At 43.2% G+C, this 18853-nt stretch overlaps 1 protein-coding gene across 1 annotated transcript in view; it reads right to left on the bottom strand.

Moving 5' to 3' along the window:
* Nucleotides 1-17739, bottom strand: part of maml2 (mastermind like transcriptional coactivator 2) — a 57673-nt gene extending 39934 nt beyond the window's left edge. Inside the window, exon 1 of the mRNA XM_083637947.1 lies at nt 16475-17739. Coding sequence (XP_083494073.1) covers nt 16475-16903 — 429 coding nt within the window. The 5' untranslated portion in view covers nt 16904-17739. The remainder of the gene's footprint in view (nt 1-16474) is intronic.
* Nucleotides 17740-18853: the final 1114 nt, after the last annotated feature.

Below are 18853 nucleotides of genomic sequence, written 5' to 3'. Positions count from 1 at the left end.
TGGGCAATAGGTGAATGTGGATCCGACCTCTCCCGCTGCCCCGGAAGTACTCTAACAAAGATTTCTATATAAGGAAGGCGGGCTCCTTTGATCAGCGTGGGTGTAGGTAAGATTGAGACAGAGCGAGACAGCATTACATAGCGATTTATTATACATAGAGAATTTCAGCAATTTAGCGTCAGATTTAGAGCGAGTTGGTTAGCGTAGTTGATTTAGTTTGTAGTTGTTAGTACAGTAGTAGTGTTTAGTATAGTCTTTATAAAGACTTTGTTTAGATAGATAGTTAGCGGTAGTTACAGTTAGTGTTCATTGTAGTTAGCTTAGCACATTTAGCCTTTAGCGTCAGTTCATTTTAGTATTTAGCCTTTATTCTAGTTCAGTTTATTCTAGTTCAGTTTGATCGAGTTGGTAGCCGGTAGATTAGCCTTATTTCAGTTCAGTTTGAGCTAGTCGTAGCAGTAGTTTTATTTCAGTTTAGTTGGGAGCGGGTGGCGTGTTTGTGCCATGCCGGCCAAACGCAAGCGGTCTTCGGCGACCACACGCAAGCGATCGGCCGATCAGAGATCACTGCTTGATTTCTTTTCCGTCCGAAACGAGCTTGTGCCGGAGACCGATTCCGAGGTCTCGGATGATGAACGGGGTGAGCCTCTGGATGTCGCGGTTGCGGCTGCTGGACTGACTGAGTCCGAGTCGAGTGACATCACGTCTTCCCCAGACGTGGAGGACTCTGAAGATGAGTGGGCCCCATCCAGGAGCGAAGGTCCACAGAGCAGTGGTAAGACGATGTTTGAGATGACTTGTGTAACTTGTGTAAATGTAATTACTATGACTGTACAAAAGCCAGCAGTCAGTCAATTCATTTTACTGAATTTCAGACTCTGAAGATGAGCCTGAAGCAGCCAGCTGTAGCGGTACAGCACCTGGTGCCACAGCCTCTAGTGCCAGGAAAATGGGTAAGAGCACACTTCAGAATCAGGTTTATTTTCACATCACAGGTTCCAGCCAGAATTCCAGAAATTCTAGAACTCCAGAATTCAGTACCACACATATAAAAAACACTATTTTATGGTAATTATGTATTTCTATAATTTGCAGATGGAGCTGGAAGTGGGACACGTCCTCGGCCTGCAGGTCCTGCTGAGTGGAGTGATGCTGACTGGGAGCCAACCCACATCCCATTCAGAGCAGAACCGGGTCCTCATAGTGGTGGTGCTGCCTCACCAGTGGAGTTCTTCCAGCTCTTCCTGGACAATGAGCTGCTCCAGGCCATCGTAGCACAAACTAACTTGTATGCTCATCAGTACATCAGTCAGGTGAGCGAGGCTCTGCCACATTCGAGGCTTGGGAGGTGGAAGGACACTGATGTGGCAGAAATCAAGAGCTTCTTGGGACTGTACTTCCTCACTGGGATCGTGCAGAAGCCTGAACTGTCCATGTACTGGACCACAGATGAAGTGACTGCTACCCCCCACTTCCCCAGAACCATGTCTCGCAACCGCTTTCAGCTCCTGACACGATTCCTCCATTTCTCTAACAATTTTGATGTTGATGGTGCAGACAGGTTGTACAAGGTCCGGCCAGTATTGAACGACCTGTTAGAAAAGTTCAGAGCCATGTTGACACCAAGTCAAAACATTAGTATTGATGAGGGGATGTTCCTGTGGCGTGGGCGGTTGGCCTTCAAGGTGTACAACCCACAGAAACCCATAAAGTATGGGATAAAATCATACATCCTCTGTGACTCCCAGACAGGTTACTGCTACAGCATGAAGCCCTACTGTGGTGAGCGGTCCACCCTAGGCGAGACAGTGGAGTTCCTCCTCGGGGACTTGGCAGGGCAGGGGTACCACTTATACATGGACAACTATTACAACTCTGTTGGAATGTGTGCACAGCTGCTGGAGTGTCAGACACATGTCTGTGGCACTCTGAGGAGGAACAGGGGCGAGCCACCTGCTACAAAGGTTACCAACCACACCGTGAAGCTGGGGGAAACTGTCATGCGCCACAATGGTGGCACCATGGTTCTGGCCTGGCGAGACAAGCGCATCGTCAAAATGGTTTCCACGCTGCACGATGACACGATGGAGACGGTGCAGGTCAGGCAGAAAGGCAGCAGAGAGAGGGTCCCACATGCAAAACCCAAGTGCGTTGTCGACTACAACAAGTACATGAATGGGGTAGACAGATTGGACCAGAACATTGCCTACTATCCCTTTGCCAGGAAGACATCCAGGTGGCCATTCAAGTTTGTCATGTACATGTTTCAAATGTCTTTTTATAACGACTTTGTGCTGTACAAAGCTAAACACCCAGCTAAACGCCAGAGAAAGTGTAAAACATTGATGGCTTTCATCCTGAGTGTTGTCACTGCATGGACCAGACCTGTGGTGGAGGAGGAGGTGGGGGCTGGGGTGGAGGAGGAGGAGGTGGGGGCTGGGGTGGAGGTGGGGGCTGGGGTGGGGGGTGGCGGGGAGGAGGTGGGGGGTGGGGGGGAGGGCAGTGACCAACCTGCAACCAGGCCGGGCCGGGCACCATACCTGGACCCTCCAAGCAGGCTGGATGTCGATCTAGCGGGCCATCACATGGCCATGTATCCAGCCACATGCAAAAAAGCTGGCCCAACGAGGAGGTGTAGAGTTTGTCTAGAGAGAGGTGTTAGAAGCGAGTCACGCTACCGTTGTGTCATGTGTAATGTCCCATTACACAGGGCTGACTGCTATGAGGTGTACCACTCAGAGAGGAACCGTGCTCGGTGGCACAAGTAGGCATGGGTCGTAAAAAAAAAAAAAAAACTGCCTGTTTTTGATGCTCTTTGTTTGATTGTTTGCTAGCTAGCAGGAATACATAAAAAGCACCTGCCGATTTTCATGTAACTTTGTGGATGGGTGTAACATGGGCCAAGGAAGTACCCATTACATTTTGGAGCAGTTCTGGATTCGGTGTACGAGCCCAAACCGGTTTGATCACGAACCGAAAAAACCAATAAAAAAAAAAAACATGTAAAAAAAAAAAAAAAGCGGAGTGACCTGTGGTCTGCTGTTGTTTTGTATTTATTTTGACATTTATTTATTTTATTATGGTATTATTCCTCCATTATTGAAAACAACTATTGTTCAGATGTCTGATGTCTCACTGATGGCAAAAATAAATGGTTAAAGTGACTTTTCTGCCTGTTTGATTGAATTTCACAAAACTGCGATTATCTCAGCTTTCTGCCTCAGACCCTGAAACCATGCTGTACTCAACGGCTAATATCTACATAACTACTAACTCTACAAACTAACTCTTTTAGACAGAGAAAGTACACATTCTATTAGTACTTTTGAGATATTGTATGTTCACCAAGTCCAAGCAGAAAACAATCCTCGGCTCTTGTAAAATGAGCCATAATCCTCAAAAAATGCCTTGGCAGAAGCTACCTACAGCAAGAAAAAAACGGCTGGCAGTCAATGTGTTAAGATGTAAAAAAGAAAAAAATAGTTTATGTTTGAAGGGCCCTAAAAAGGTTGCATAGTATACCTTTAATACTTTCTCTTAACTAGGACCTTATAAACCCCATACTGAGCAAAGCAGGCTAACCCAATGCATGTCTCTGTAAGTACTAATTAGGATGATTGAGGGAAAAGCCATTAAGTTCAGTTAGTTAATGGGCTATACTTGTAGAATACTGTAGTACAGAATAGGTGCTGATAAGTGGTTTGTAATAACACATAATGAACCAAAACACGACTAATATGCATGTTAATAAGAAACTCATTAATAGTTAGTAATGTGTTCCCTAATCTAAAGTGCTACCGATTTGCAATATGAACGCTGTAAGTATCAAAACAGTGCACTTTCCCTGACCTCTAATAATGGGCAGAGCCAGGTTACTTCTCTCTGGGTTTGTCGTAAACAAGGCAGCAGAGTTTTGATTCTGTTTCATTCTACGTGCGTTTGTCTCCTCAACTCACCTTCCACGCACTGCACATGAAATACACCTGAACATGCTAGTTCCCACAGGGTTCCAGTTTCAGCAGTGGGTAAGCACTTGTGGAAAGACACTCCAAGGCACCCCCCTCCTCTCTCTCCTCACACACAAACTGCCCTCTCTCTCTCTCGCCCCCCTCCCTCCTCCTCTCTCTCTCCTCTCCTGTGCTCACACACAATCCTGCCCTCTCTTCAATTAAGTCAAGCAGGAAAAACCTGACAACCCTCAAAGAGCTCTCTCAGCAGAAGAAATGGCATCAGGCATGAGCGGAGACCTCGACAAGGCCCCTCTGAAGACGTACGTACAAATACGGCCCTTTGTCACCCTGTGATTTTCCCCAGCTTCACATACATTCTGACGTCTGACTTCCACATGATGGAAACAGGAAACCCATACGATACTTCCTCAGTCAAATGAATGTAATCGCTGAGATGCTGCGCAATTGCATCAGTCCTCCTCCTGCGACTCCTCCTGGCTAAAACTCCCCCAGTGGTGCGTCTGAGATGTGCTGTCTCGAGGACCACATAGTACTCAGAATTCAAACGCAGTGTTGGCAACAACGTGAAGCATGCTGAAAGCACAAATCGACAACAAAGGGCTACAGTGGGGACTCTCTAATCCAACCCCCTTGGGAAAGGAGGGATTTCAGCCCAGCGAGACGTTCACTTGGATGAAACGCATTGAATAGCGCCGGGTAATTCATATTCAAAACATGAAACAAGTACGCAGGCATATTCCACAACACTTTACACAGTCTAATTTGCAGTTGGAGGATCAACAAGGACATTTAAACAATTGTGCGGAATTTTTAGAACTCATTTTCATATTGCGGTTTAGGTGAACTTGTCAGACTAGGGGGGGGTTTGCGGTTCAGATAAATATACTCTCCTGTAGTTATTATACATAATATCTACAGGAGATATCTTCAGTTCTGGCCAAGGGACATCAGTTGATTAGCCGTTTGGCTAACACTGGCATGTTTACAGTCATGTTAATTAATGTGCACTGTCCCTCAAATAAATAAATAAATAAATAAATAAATATATACAAATACAAATAAATACAAATACACTTCATTACATTACTTAATTTCATCATGTGTTTCATTCAAGAATGGGAAACGCTGCACGCAAAGCACATATAAATGACCTGTTATTCATTACCTTGCACTGGATGCAAATTAGGATATATTCGACACAAACAACCGCAACACTAGGGAGAAGATGTTGCAAGGTTGATGCTGATGGTGTATTTTCTCCAATGTTAAAGGAGCGGTGAAGGTAACATTGTTACCTTGCAGCACGCTCTGCTCGAGGCCGCGTGCCGCAGCCAAGGACAGCAGCCAGATGTGCATGAAAGAATGAAAGAAAGGCTTTTAAAGCAGGATGGGCATTTCTGCAGAACCACGGGCGAAATACCCTGCAGGCCAATGCAGGCAGCCGGAACGCAACGGGTCCACCTGGACCAGAAGAGCCTGCGTTCCTCCGAGCATGTACCCACTTATATTGTATTATCCCTTGAAGACTGTGGATGAGATGGGTCTCTACTAGATGGCTTCAGCAGCACTCTTCAAAGAAAGCCCCAGCCATCCCATAGGCTGCTGAATAAAACATGAGGCGCGCGCGGCTGGGTGGGTTGTGTGTCTGTGAGTGTGAGGGGGGAGAGGAGAGGAGAGAGGGGTTTTCTTAAGACACCACTAGTAGATACAGATGATCCATGATTGCCTTTGATTTGATACCCATCCAGCCTTGCTGGGGGTGTCTGGAAACTTCTGTCTTGCTTGATTCTTTTGTGTTTCTTTGTTGTTGTTTGTTTGTCGCATGGAACTTGTTAACAAATACTAAATTAGTTCAGAAAAGAATAAAGGCACATTCGTTTCAGGAAAGCAGAAGGCAACGCAAAGCTCCGCTCACCAGCAGGTACGGAGATGTCCCAGATTCGCCGAGCGCTATTTCCAACTCGCTGCTGCCAGTGCTGAGCCTTGTCTTTTTATGACAAATTACACTGGATTTATCAAAAGCTTTACCCAGGGAGCCTTAAAGGTATCATCCAGTCAAAATATGACAAAATAGTTTTCAGGTTAATATAACATCAACTTACAAGTATCTTTTGTGTGTGTGTCTTAGTCTAATTATCTAGTCCCCAGACCCAGAGTGAGTGATTATAGTGTTGATTTACTACCAACCCAGCAGAAGAGTACGGTAATTTATTTCCACTGTAATTCCATCAATGAGTAACACAATGACAATGACAGAATGTATGACTATTTTGGCTATGGGTTTCATACACTTTCTAAAATAAAACATCTAAAAATCTTATCAGATGGGGGGACCCCCTGGGACAAAATCTTATCAAATGGGGGTCCGTGGTCTAATTTGTGTCAGTTTCCGGGTCCTTGACATGGAAACGTTTGAGAACCACTGCTCTAAACAGTGAAGATTTTCATGATCAAACTATTCACACCTCTCCAGGACCAGAGGCAGTTCCTAAAGCAGTGGTAAAAATGGAATACGACCATTCCAGACGAATAATGCTGATGACATTGGCAGTTCACAAAAAAGGGAGAAGGATAAGAACTCTATAGACGCTGAGGAGACAGTGTTGGCTGTTAAAAGTTTCAACTTAAACTCCACTGACAATATAGACTAATTTTTCATTCTTCCATTACTTTGCTTTACAGACCAATTCACCTGCAACTCTGTTCCTCAACTTGTTTTCTTTCTCCTTTTTGTCTTTTTGGGTGAGGCATTTTTTTACGAGCCCCTTGGGGTTTCTTTGTCACATGACATCCATACAGCTTGTATTTCTTCTCTTTTTTATAACAAATGAATGACAATAAATGAGTAATAACCTGTGGCGTTTTGTTACTCTCTTTTGCTGATTAGTGTAACACAGTAGCGATTCAGTCGATACCCGTCATGAAAGATTTGCTGTCTGCTACAGTCCTGTACATGTAGGTCTTTCCCGGGAGAAATGCTCTGGCACAGGAAGTGATGCGTTTTATGTTTCTGCTAGTAAAAACAGTGTTGTTTTTGTTTAGAAATGAATAGAAGACGAACTGGGTGGTTAGCATGAGCGGCGATAGCCACCATGACTCAACAGACAATGAAAAGAGAGAGACACTGTTTGACTGCCAAGTGAAGTGATCGCTGAGATGTGCAGAAACGCCACAGTTAAACATTCTGACTTGCATCATGACATCAGATCATGCAGATTTGAAGCAATGAAATACAATAACCTCAATATATCTTTAGTAACCGTTTTTATAAAGTCAGAGGGATTGTTAAAAAACTCCTCTGAGAAAATGCAGTCATCTGTGAACTTTGTGTTGCCTCACTGCAGTGCTTTCAAAATCTGGCATCTAGGTCGGCCACCAAAAAACAGTGCTTGTTTAAACTCGTACCCATCTTTCCCTTGGGGACATAGCAAACAGGATCACAAAATTTATGTGTAGCTAAATTGTTTATAATGCATGCAATATGACGTTATCATGAAACTATGTTTATCATTTCATGCATCATTTAGCCAGAAGATGATACAGTAGCTATTAACAATGTCAGAGTCAACATACTGTCCAAACAAAATAATGTCCTCCAGAGGCAGTAATTTCCCGGACACTCACAAACTCCAGGCTTAACGTTGCGTGTGATATTAACCTACCATTTCCCCGTCTTCAGGACAAGCTGTGCTTAGATTTATATGCTACCAATTCATGAACTGCCCTCGGCTACGACTGTGGAATGCCCAGGACACACGTTACTTAACTGTAACTTCTATTACACAAGGCAGTAAATCTGTAACTGTATATTTCTGTAGAAGTATACTATCATGTTTTATTTGAGCTAACTGTAATGATATTTATTACTTTTGTTGTGTTCATGTTCAATCAAGAGACAGGAGAGAGAGACTTATGACCCTCTGCTAGAAGACAATTTCAGTGATTGTTTAGTTGTGTTACTTTTCCCTTAAAGGGGCACTATTATATAGATACATGTTTAATTTAGATATTGTTAAAAGTTGATTTTGTCTTGAGTGGTTAAATTGAAAGCAAAGTAATATTCTAATTCTTTCAGAACATGAAAAACAAAACAATAAACAAAAAAACAAACATTAAGAAGCAAAACAAACTCGGAGACAAAGAGGGGGGGGACCCAAAAAAAACACTACCAACATTGCGACATGGTGCTAGCAGCAACCTAAGATGCCTGTGTGCTTGCAAAAGAGGCCGTACATAAAATCTTGTGCGAGAAGTCCATGAGAAATCAACTGGGCAAGTTAATTGTCATTTCTAACCTCGTCCAAGTAGGCCAGAAACGGGTCCCATATAGTTGAGAACTCCCCGAGCGAGTTGGTCCTCAAGAACCCGAGTCTTTCCATACACACAACCGAAACCATGTCCGCCAGCCACAATTGAAAAGAAGGCGTGGAGGGGGACTTCCAATCTTTCAGAATGAGTCTTTTGGCGACAGTCATCCCCTGTGTCAGAGTGTGCTGCACAGCCATGGGGAGGAGCAGAGAGGATTCCGAGCAGCCGAAGATGGCGAGTTCTGCCTCCGGCTGAAGGGTTATTTTATATGCCTTACCAGTCAAATATCTTGGCCCAGAATCCGGATAGTGAAGGGCAAAGCCAAAAAGCATGTGAGAGTGTACCCTCTAACACCTGACATCTATCACATAATGGAGAGACAGAAGGGTAGATCTTGTGCAACCTCGACTTGGAATAGTGAAGATGGTGAGTGACTTTCAATTGGATCAGCTGGTGTCTGTTGTTAATTGAGCAGAGTTGGGACTAGGGATGTTCATCAATTATCGAAAATCGATAATCGATCGTTAAGGATTGGAATCGATCCTGTGGCATTTGGATCGATTTTTTAATTATTAAAAAAAAAAAAAAAAAAAAAAAAAAAAAATTTGGACTAGGTTTGGGTGGAATTCGTTCCTCCTCGCCCCACTCCATTGCACAGCCGACTAACGTGAGGTGGAGCTTCATATAGTCTCTAGTTTTCTGGCTGGGCACGGGCCTTTGTGCCAACAAAACTGTTTTAAACATGGGAAATTCACACCGGCATGCGCCGGGGACAGCAGTGTTGGAGAGGAGACACATTGAAATAAAGAGTTCATTGAGGAGAACACGTTGTCTTTCGTATTTTCTGCCATAGGCATTCATTTTGTAAAAAAAAAAAAAAAAAAAAAAATATTGAAAATTTTCTAAGTATTAATAAAATCGATGATCGATAATTGATCGTTAATTTTCACCGATTATCGATTTTGGAAAATTTTCAAAATGAACATCCCTGGTTGGGACCACAGACAATTTCAGACAAATCAACACCAAGTTCATCCTGCTGCCATGCCTCTCTAATCCTCTCAGTGGAGGCCTGGCCCCTGACACAGCCATCAAACAGATACACAAACCTGGAGATAAGGTGCCTGGAGCATGTTCATCTGGGAGAATTTCAAAGTCACGAATCTTGGACCGAACATAATCTCTGACTTGTAGGTATCTGAATCAATGCATGTTGGGCAACTCAAATTTCTTCCTCAGAAGATCAAAGGATGCGAAATGACCATCTATGTATAGGTCTCTGATGGAAAACAGTCCTTTATCAAATGTATTTTTTTTAATAGGTAGTTTTTGACCAACTCCAGTCAGTGCATCAGATCTTGATGGGCTCCCCTCATGAAACAATTACTAAAATATTTCCATCAGTATTGTGATTGGTGGGCCAGTGAGGACTTTGCCTGCAATTGTATTCAATAAACAACCACCCTTATAACTAAACTACATTTACAAACAAATCATCAACCACAAACAAATCAACAATATTCTTATAATGAGCCCTCCCTGCAAACAAAATCATGAAAATGGAATACTATGGGGGCCTTTAAGATTTAACAATAAAAATGAACATCAAAATAAATAGAAGACATTTTAACACATGGCACAGCAAAAAGTATGCGCAGTATGCACAATGGAGACTTGGATTGACATTTAGCACACTGTGCTGTAGCCTGCAGCAGTGTTTAAACCATATCTTGCAATGAGCACGAATCCCAAATAGAAGGAGATGAACAGATGGCTTTACTATACGGAGGCCTATCTTAATGTCTTTTCATCACAACACTGCTTTACTATACGGAGGCCTATCTTAATGTCTTTTCATCACAACACTGCTTTACTATACTGAGGCCTATCTTCATGTCTTTTCATCACAACACTGCTTTACTATATGGAGGCCTATCTTCATGTCTTTTCATCAGAACACTGCTTTACTATACTGAGGCCTATCTTCATGTCTTTTCATCACAACACTGCTTTACTATACGGAGGCCTTTCTTCATGTCTTTTCATCACAACACTGCTTTACTATACGGAGGCCTATCTTCATGTCTTTTCATCAGAACACTGCTTTACTATACGGAGGCCTATCTTCATGTCTTTTCATCACAACACTGCTTTACTATACGGAGGCCTATCTTCATGTCTTTTCATCAGAACACTGCTTTACTATACGGAGGCCTATCTTCATGTCTTTTCATCACAACACTGCTTTACTATACGGAGGCCTTTCTTCATGTCTTTTCATCAGAACACTGCTTTACTATACGGAGGCCTATCTTCATGTCTTTTCACCAGAACACTGCTTTACTATACGGAGGCCTATCTTCATGTCTTTTCATCAGAACACTGCTTTACTATACGGAGGCCTATCTTCATGTCTTTTCATCAGAACACTGCTTTACTATACGGAGGCCTATCTTCATGTCTTTTCATCACAACACTGCTTTACTATACGGAGGCCTATCTTCATGTCTTTTCATCAGAACACTGCTTTACTATACGGAGGCCTATCTTCATGTCTTTTCATCACAACACTGCTTTACTATACGGAGGCCTATCTTCATGTCTTTTCATCACAACACTGCTTTACTATACGGAGGCCTTTCTTCATGTCTTTTCATCAGAACACTGCTTTACTATACGGAGGCCTATCTTCATGTCTTTTCATCAGAACACTGCTTTACTATACGGAGGCCTATCTTCATGTCTTTTCATCACAACACTGCTTTACTATACGGAGGCCTATCTTCATGTCTTTTCATCACAACACTGCTTTACTATACGGAGGCCTATCTTCATGTCTTTTCATCACAACACTGCTTTACTATACGGAGGCCTTTCTTCATGTCTTTTCATCAGAACACTGCTTTACTATACGGAGGCCTATCTTCATGTCTTTTCATCAGAACACTGCTTTACTATACGGAGGCCTATCTTCATGTCTTTTCATCACAACACTGCTTTACTATACGGAGGCCTATCTTCATGTCTTTTCATCACAACACTGCTTTACTATACGGAGGCCTATCTTCATGTCTTTTCATCACAACACTGCTTTACTATACGGAGGCCTTTCTTCATGTCTTTTCATCAGAACACTGCTTTACTATACGGAGGCCTATCTTCATGTCTTTACATCACAACACTGCTTTACTATACGGAGGCCTTTCTTCATGTCTTTTCATCAGAACACTGCTTTACTATACGGAGGCCTTTCTTCATGTCTTTTCATCAGAACACTGCTTTACTATACGGAGGCCTATCTTAATGTCTTTTCATCACAACACTGCTTTACTATACGGAGGCCTATCTTCATGTCTTTTCATCACAACACTGCTTTACTATACGGAGGCCTATTTTAATGTCTTTTCATCACAACACTGCTTTACTATACGGAGGCCTATTTTAATGTCTTTTCATCACAACACTGCTTTACTATACGGAGGCCTTTCTTCATGTCTTTTCATCTGAACATTGTGAGATGCTCGGCTCATCTCACTGCTACACTCGGCACAATGGGAGAAGCTTAATCACATCTTGCTGTCAATAATCAGCAGCCATAGCGTTTCCAGTGCACTCTATAGGGCACTACAGGCAATTTGGCATTGAGCCTAACCAGCAACCAGCTACCCTTAAAAAAGACTGTAGCTTTGAGTGTGGTGGAAGTGATCTGTGGTATGAGCAGTGGATGTGGGCATGGCTGTGTCCCTGGGTGTGGGCATGGTGGTGGGCTTGGCTGTGGGTGGCCCCCGTGGACCTGGGCTAATTGTTTCATATCAGAGAGCAGAGCGAGGCCGAGATCAGACCACCGGCAGGCAGCTCTGATTCAGGCAGTTCAGCAGGCTAACAGGGCATGCCAGGAAACACTTACAGTGCATAATACCACCCCGCCCCATTCACACACACATACATACATGATGTGCACACACTGCATCCGTCATACGTGACCTCCATCACAGATCACACGTGTGGGGCTGTAACTCATGATTATGATCATTATTGATTGATTGATTGATTGATTGATTGATTAATAGATTTTTTTATTAATCGTCTGACAAATGTAAAATGACTAAAATGACTGATCAATCATTCTTACAAACATTGCTATTTTACAATTGTCTGTGAGACTGTGTTGCAACCCACACAACCGGCTAATCGTTTCAGCACTACTAGTAATCACAAGCAATATCTTATTTCTTATGCTTTTTGAGGAAGCACTTATCCGGCATTTGTAGTTGCTTCAATGTAAATGTATCATATGTCTATGTATAAAGAGTTTTGTTGTTCTATTGTTAGTATTCATGCTGTGTTTACTGAACCAAATGGAGCATGTAGACACAGAATGTGTTGACACAGTAAGAAGCCATAGTGGATTTTAAAGCAAGCTAGTAGCACAGACTGCGAGTGTGTGGTGGACAGTGGCGAATGGGCAAACACAACAGGCACTCCTTTAAGAGAGCACACTGCTCCAGGTCTCAGATCTGTCACTAGAGTAAGACTGGGATACAACACAATCCTCCCAATGCACACAGGACTGTTCTCAGATCTGTCACTAGAGCAAGACTGGGATACAACACAATCCTCCCAATGCACACAGGACTGTTAATCACAGGCATCCCTCCTCTACTGCATTTTCAAGGCCTGTTTGACTTGAAGTAAACACATCCAGGAAATGTATTCAGTGGCTCTAAACATTTATATGGAGGCCGCGTGCTTCAAACAGTTTCATGGCCAACACATCTTTCAAGAAGGTGCTTAGCGAGTCATTTGTTAAACCAGTGATTCCCAACCAGAGGTACGTGCACCCCTAGGGGTACTTGAGCAGCTTGCAGGGGGTACGCGGAAAGACGGGGGATTATAATTTATTTCCAAAATCATATTCCGAGTGATTTCATAAGCCCATTGCTAAAATTGTACTTGCGCGCCACAACTAGTAGCACCCGGCAGGTGTCAATTCAATTCAATTTTTCAATTCAATTCAGCTCAAGGGGTACATAAGTCAAAGAAAGGTCAATAGGGAACGGCAATGCATGGCATGCCACAAGCAGTATCCCTGTCTGTTAAACATGACTTTCTCTACTCAATATTGACAATATAAGTTGGCTGCTATAATAGTCCTGATCTGATGAAACCGAATGTCTGTGCATTGTAATACAGTACTAATGTTTTGTAGGCTCTACTCTGTGACCTATTTCTGTGCTGAATACATTTGCTGATACAGGTATGAAAAGGGACAGGCTGAAAACGGTCCTGGATGTAAAAGAAAGGAGAAAAAAAGACATCATCTAAAATATGAATATACCCAAAAGCTTCCAGGCCATGCGTGCATCAAGGAAAATCATTTTTCCAACTCGCTGCATAAGCTCTCGTCTCTCCTTCTTTCCCATTTCTCCAGTTTCATCTCAAAGAATATCCTTTGTTAATCTGGACTCAATGAGCACCGTTGTGAAGTGCTGCTCACTCTAGACTCCCAGCCAGTCATAATCCATTGTGTTGCTCGGTGTACATTTCCATGGCGAATTCCAATGTGAACAGTCAATAACACGCACACATGTAGTCATTGTAGAAGAGACACTTTTTAATGCAAAAGAATGCGTTGTGCTGGACTGCTGCTGCTCTTTTGCTCTCTCCCCCAGGAAACATCAAGTCCTGCTCTTGCTTCAGCCATTGGAGGCTAGAAGGCAACGATTCTGATTCTCAACCTTTGACCCCAACTTCAGTCTACATCAGAGCAACGGAAGCCCATTTGATGAGATTTTCTCTCTCTGACCCAAATCTGCGAATCGTTTTTTTAATCGTTATGTATGATTTCGTCCATAATTCCATGACTATCTGTATTGTAGGTAGAGCGAGATAACAGTGACACTATGATCAAAACCATTTTTCTTCTACATTCTCTCATTACATCCTCTTGTAAATGACGTAATGCTGAAGCTTAACAATTCGTCAATGTGCAGGGGAGGACGCCCTGGAACCCCCTCAAGGACCCCTGGTGGTCCCTGGACCCCATGTTGAGAACCACTGCTTTAAGGAACGCTTTGGTAACTAGTTGGCTGAGAGGCAGTGTTTTGTCTTACAGTTTACTAATTTGGCTCTAGTGTGCACTATTCAATAAAGCATTGTCTGCAGTATTAATAGCGGATATGCAGGATATAAAGGGGGATTTCTACCATGCCTGCCACTGGCTGCACCACTTTTTTTATTTTGCTTCACCACCAATCATCATGAGTTGTGAAAAACATATTAACCTCGGGGTGGATATAAACATGAACGCCAGGACTTCATATCCGCCGTGCTCTTGCTGCACTCATCAGTTTTATGTAGAACACGCTGGCTCCCCCAGAGTCAACATCAGTAGAAATGAAAGGCTACATGATAATGATGTTCCCTGACCTCTTTTAGACAGTCAATATAATCCATGCTGTTGTTGCGTCTTGCCTCCCATCACTTCCTTAGCTGCGCTGCACCTAACAGCATGCTAACCAAATATATGGAGGGCGGCTACACAGCAAATTAGTACTGGGAATAAAGCGGAATCTATTGTTATTGTGAGCCTCTTGATCTGTATGCATTGAATAATGGATAAAGGCCCAAACAGATCAATTTAAAATTGCATAATGCATTATATCTAGTGCCCAATTCCAGTGATGATAAATACATTTTGCCTTTTTTTATGGCTTTGCTGGAACAAATATTACAGTGTTTATTTTTCCATTTAGTGTCTAAAGCAAACCTAACGCAGAAACATCTGCAAGCTCTCACCCTTTTGACATTCTATTGAAACAGTCGTTGGGAAACATTTCATAGCCTGTAGTCTAGTTGTTGAACTCCCCAGTGCCCAATGGAAGAAAACAACCAAATAAATCTCACATCTCACTGGCTGTGCCCTTAACAGATGCCATACAGGAAGTCAGTGCTATCAGCAGTAGCAGGCACACAGAAAGCCCTCTTGTGTTTCACTCTTCACTTTCCCAACCCTATTCTTTGCCATGCCCTTCTGTTGGGGGACCGTATGCAAACTACAGTATATCTCCCGATAGTCTCAATAGATAAGGAGAAGATGTTTCTTGGCATTTTGTTCACAATTTTTCAGAATGAAGCTTGAAATCTATTCAAAATTAGGTCACTATTTAAAAAGGATCTTGGTTGGTCTTGGAATGCCTTTCAATTGTATGACATTTTATTTTTCACTCAAAAATGTTGATCAAGGGAAAACGAATCAATTATGTGGATACGATATGAGAAACCTCTTTCAATGACATGTAGCATACTCTTGAGAATCGTATTCATGTAACGCCGAAAGGAAATGGAATTAGCTGCCCTGTCAAGTGAAACTGAACTGGTGCATATTAAATAGGTTAAACAACAAACACGCCACAGAGCTCTTCCATCTGTTTGAATGAGATGCACAGCGAGAGATGTTGACATGGTTTTTCAGCAAATGTGAAACATCCCCGTGACCTCATGACCCCAAACCCATTTCCTCTGAATGGATTACTTGGCAAACAAGCTTTGTGGTCCGGTGTCATCCCATCTTCTTCAGGCCCCTTTAATCAACAGAATCAGGGGGAGCCTAGAGTCTGTTCCCCTTGTTTTTAAAATATTCCCTTTCAGCTGCGATGTTTTGGTCTGCATTTTGTAACTTTAGATCAATCAAAACCCCAATTATTCTTTCATCATCATCCACATCATCATCATAGTAGGATAACAGCCGCATTGTCTTCACCATGACTATGACCATGACCACAGGGCTGGGCAATATAAATTATATTATATCATATCGATACTGTGATATGAAACTAGACATCTAGATTTTGGATTGCCCATCGCAATACAATATTGGGATATGTTGTCTTTTCCTGCCGATGTTCTGGACTTACCGGACTGTTCTAGCTGTTCTATTACAGTACACACTTGGTCATTATATCCACATTACTGAAGATTATTTATCAAAAACCTCATTGTGTAAATATTGTGTGAAAGTAGTCATCCCTGTACAATATCATCGAGGTATTTGGTCAAAAACATTGCAGATTAACAGTATTTGATTGCGTCCAGGATATCACCCAGCCACACATGACCATCATCATCATCATCATCATCATCATCACCACCACCAAAATCACCACCACCATCACTCTTCCCAGTCCCCAACTCACCGCTATGCGGGTGTTGATCTTCTGCTCGCCCTCTGGCCCAGGCTGGGGCTTCTGCTCTCCATTGGCCCTGCTGGTGCTGTAGTCTGGAGGCTGCTGATGGCTGGACCCCCGGCCGCCCTTAGCCTTCCGGGTCCCAGGTCCTTGGTGGACTATGTTGAGGAGATGCAGCGTGCTCTCATGCTCCCGGTCCGAGGTCTCGGCCTGGCCCCTCTGGTAGCGGTTTTCACAGGTGGAGTGGTGCCGCCTGCACAGCTCGATGCGGGCGCGCAAACGCTCCACTATGGCGCTGTGCAGCTGCGGCACGGCGGAGCCCCTGGAGGTGCCCACCGGCCCGTTCACCACCACCCCGCCGGGCATGGAGCCCATGCCAACACCCAACATGGGTACGAATCCCCCCGCAGCGGACTGAGCGGGAGTCGCCTCTCCCATGTGCCCAAAGGTCCCCAACAAGTTCGCACAGACTGAGGTCCACTGAGCTTCTGATGGACCACAGTACGGGCATGGAACACAAGAAAATGTATGGACTCAGCTATGAACCCATTGGGGGGAAATGTACCAAATCGCACGCACAAAGTCCCGTGAGAAGAGCTATTGCAATCCTATGACAAATTGTAGGAGGGTATTACACAAGTATCACTTCAAGCGGAGATATTCAATAGTGATTCAAAGAAAAAACACCATGAAGTAGGCTACGATAAGGTCCCTATAAACTCATAACGTTAGGCTACTGAGTAGCACAGAGTGTAAACCCATAGGGGTGCTAGTGATTTATTCCTCGGGGGTGGCACTAGGTCAGCTTATAATTAAAATAAAGATGATTTACAAACACGAAAAGCTCGTGGACTCAACCCTGGGATGACCCCCCCTCTTGCTAAAATCGCTCGACCTCTGCTCACAAATAAATTATATTCAATATCCTTTGGATCATTCAAAACCATATCACGCAGAACTTCTGTTTCCGCGATGGATTCAGTAATGTTACATCCCTACATCCCTGGCACACTGTCAGAATTACTTTAGCTCAAAATGTGCCACACTCAAACAGTAAGAAAAAAAGAGCCAACAATGAATTCAAAGTGAGCAAATAGTCACCAAAATAGGAGAATCTACGAGCCAAATCCCCTAAACTTCAAGACTCACGGCATGTTTTGGTGGGAAATTAGTCCTTTTTCTCTCGTTCTTTCTCCACCCGGATCTGACTGCAAATTACCAATAAAACAACGCAGCCGAAACCGTTGCGTAAACCGATTGAGATCCGTCTCAAGTAGTCCATTGACAATCGTTTGTCCGAGTGGTGCACCGAGGCGATTGCGGCGCTACTACACAGACCCTCATTGTATGAACATTCCTCCTTAGACATGACACGGATATGGATACTGGGGTCCAAATGCACACTCTAGTGGAGTGGAGAATGAACTGCCCCGAAGAGGGAAAGGACCTCGTGTTGGTTCGTCATTCTGTCAGTCACATGACACTCACTTATTGGCGTTGGAAAATATATTAATTAACTCAGGGATGTAGATCAAAAGGTTTGTAAATTGCACTAGGAAATTGTGCTTTTTTGTTCCTCAAAGGAGGATCTTATAATTAACGCCAGTCTGAGATTGTTTACTATGATGTGTGGGCTACACTAAACAGTGGTTCTCAAACTTTTCCCACATCACAAACTCCTAAACTAACACAAATACCCCCCCCCCCCAAACAAATGAATAAATCAATCAATAAATCAATAAATAAAATAGACCACTGACCCAAATTAAGATTTTGTCCCAGGCTCCCACATCTGATAAGATGTTTAGCTTTTGTGAGGACTAGTAGTAGCCTAGTTATTTTTCCCTTAGTTTTAGTTAATACATTGTTTTAACTTACTTGTGTATGACTCTCCTCAAGGAAGTAACACATGAGGGGGGTCATATGCCAAAGTAAAAGTTAAAACAATAATTTATTAACTAAAACTAAGGGAAAATAACAAGACAACACAAAATACATTAAACTAACATAACAAAAGGTGCATCTGTGAGGATGGTCTGAAGGCCCAATGAGTGCATCAGGTCCAGCAGGTGCACCCAATCAGCCTAACAACATCAACACCAGGCTCCTGCAAGACAGAGCCAGGAGAGTGGGAGGCTTGTCACACTTTTAGATGTTTTATTACACAAAGTGTATGAAACCCATGACCCATGAATTCTAGTGAAAATAAATTATTAGCCTTTTTGCTGGGGACCACCTGGAACCATCTCAAGGACCCTTGGGCGTCCCCAGACCCCACTTTGAGAACCACTGCTATAAGGATTTATGTCAGCCTAAAAAGATGAGGAAATGTATTTAGCAAATCAAACATTTTGGTTTTACCCCCCTCCTCCACTACATCCCTGGGTA

This window comes from Poromitra crassiceps (assembly GCF_964638095.1).
Source record: "Poromitra crassiceps genome assembly, chromosome: 5".
Lineage (NCBI taxonomy): Eukaryota > Metazoa > Chordata > Actinopteri > Beryciformes > Melamphaidae > Poromitra > Poromitra crassiceps.
This window is presented reverse-complemented; position numbering and strand designations above follow the sequence as displayed.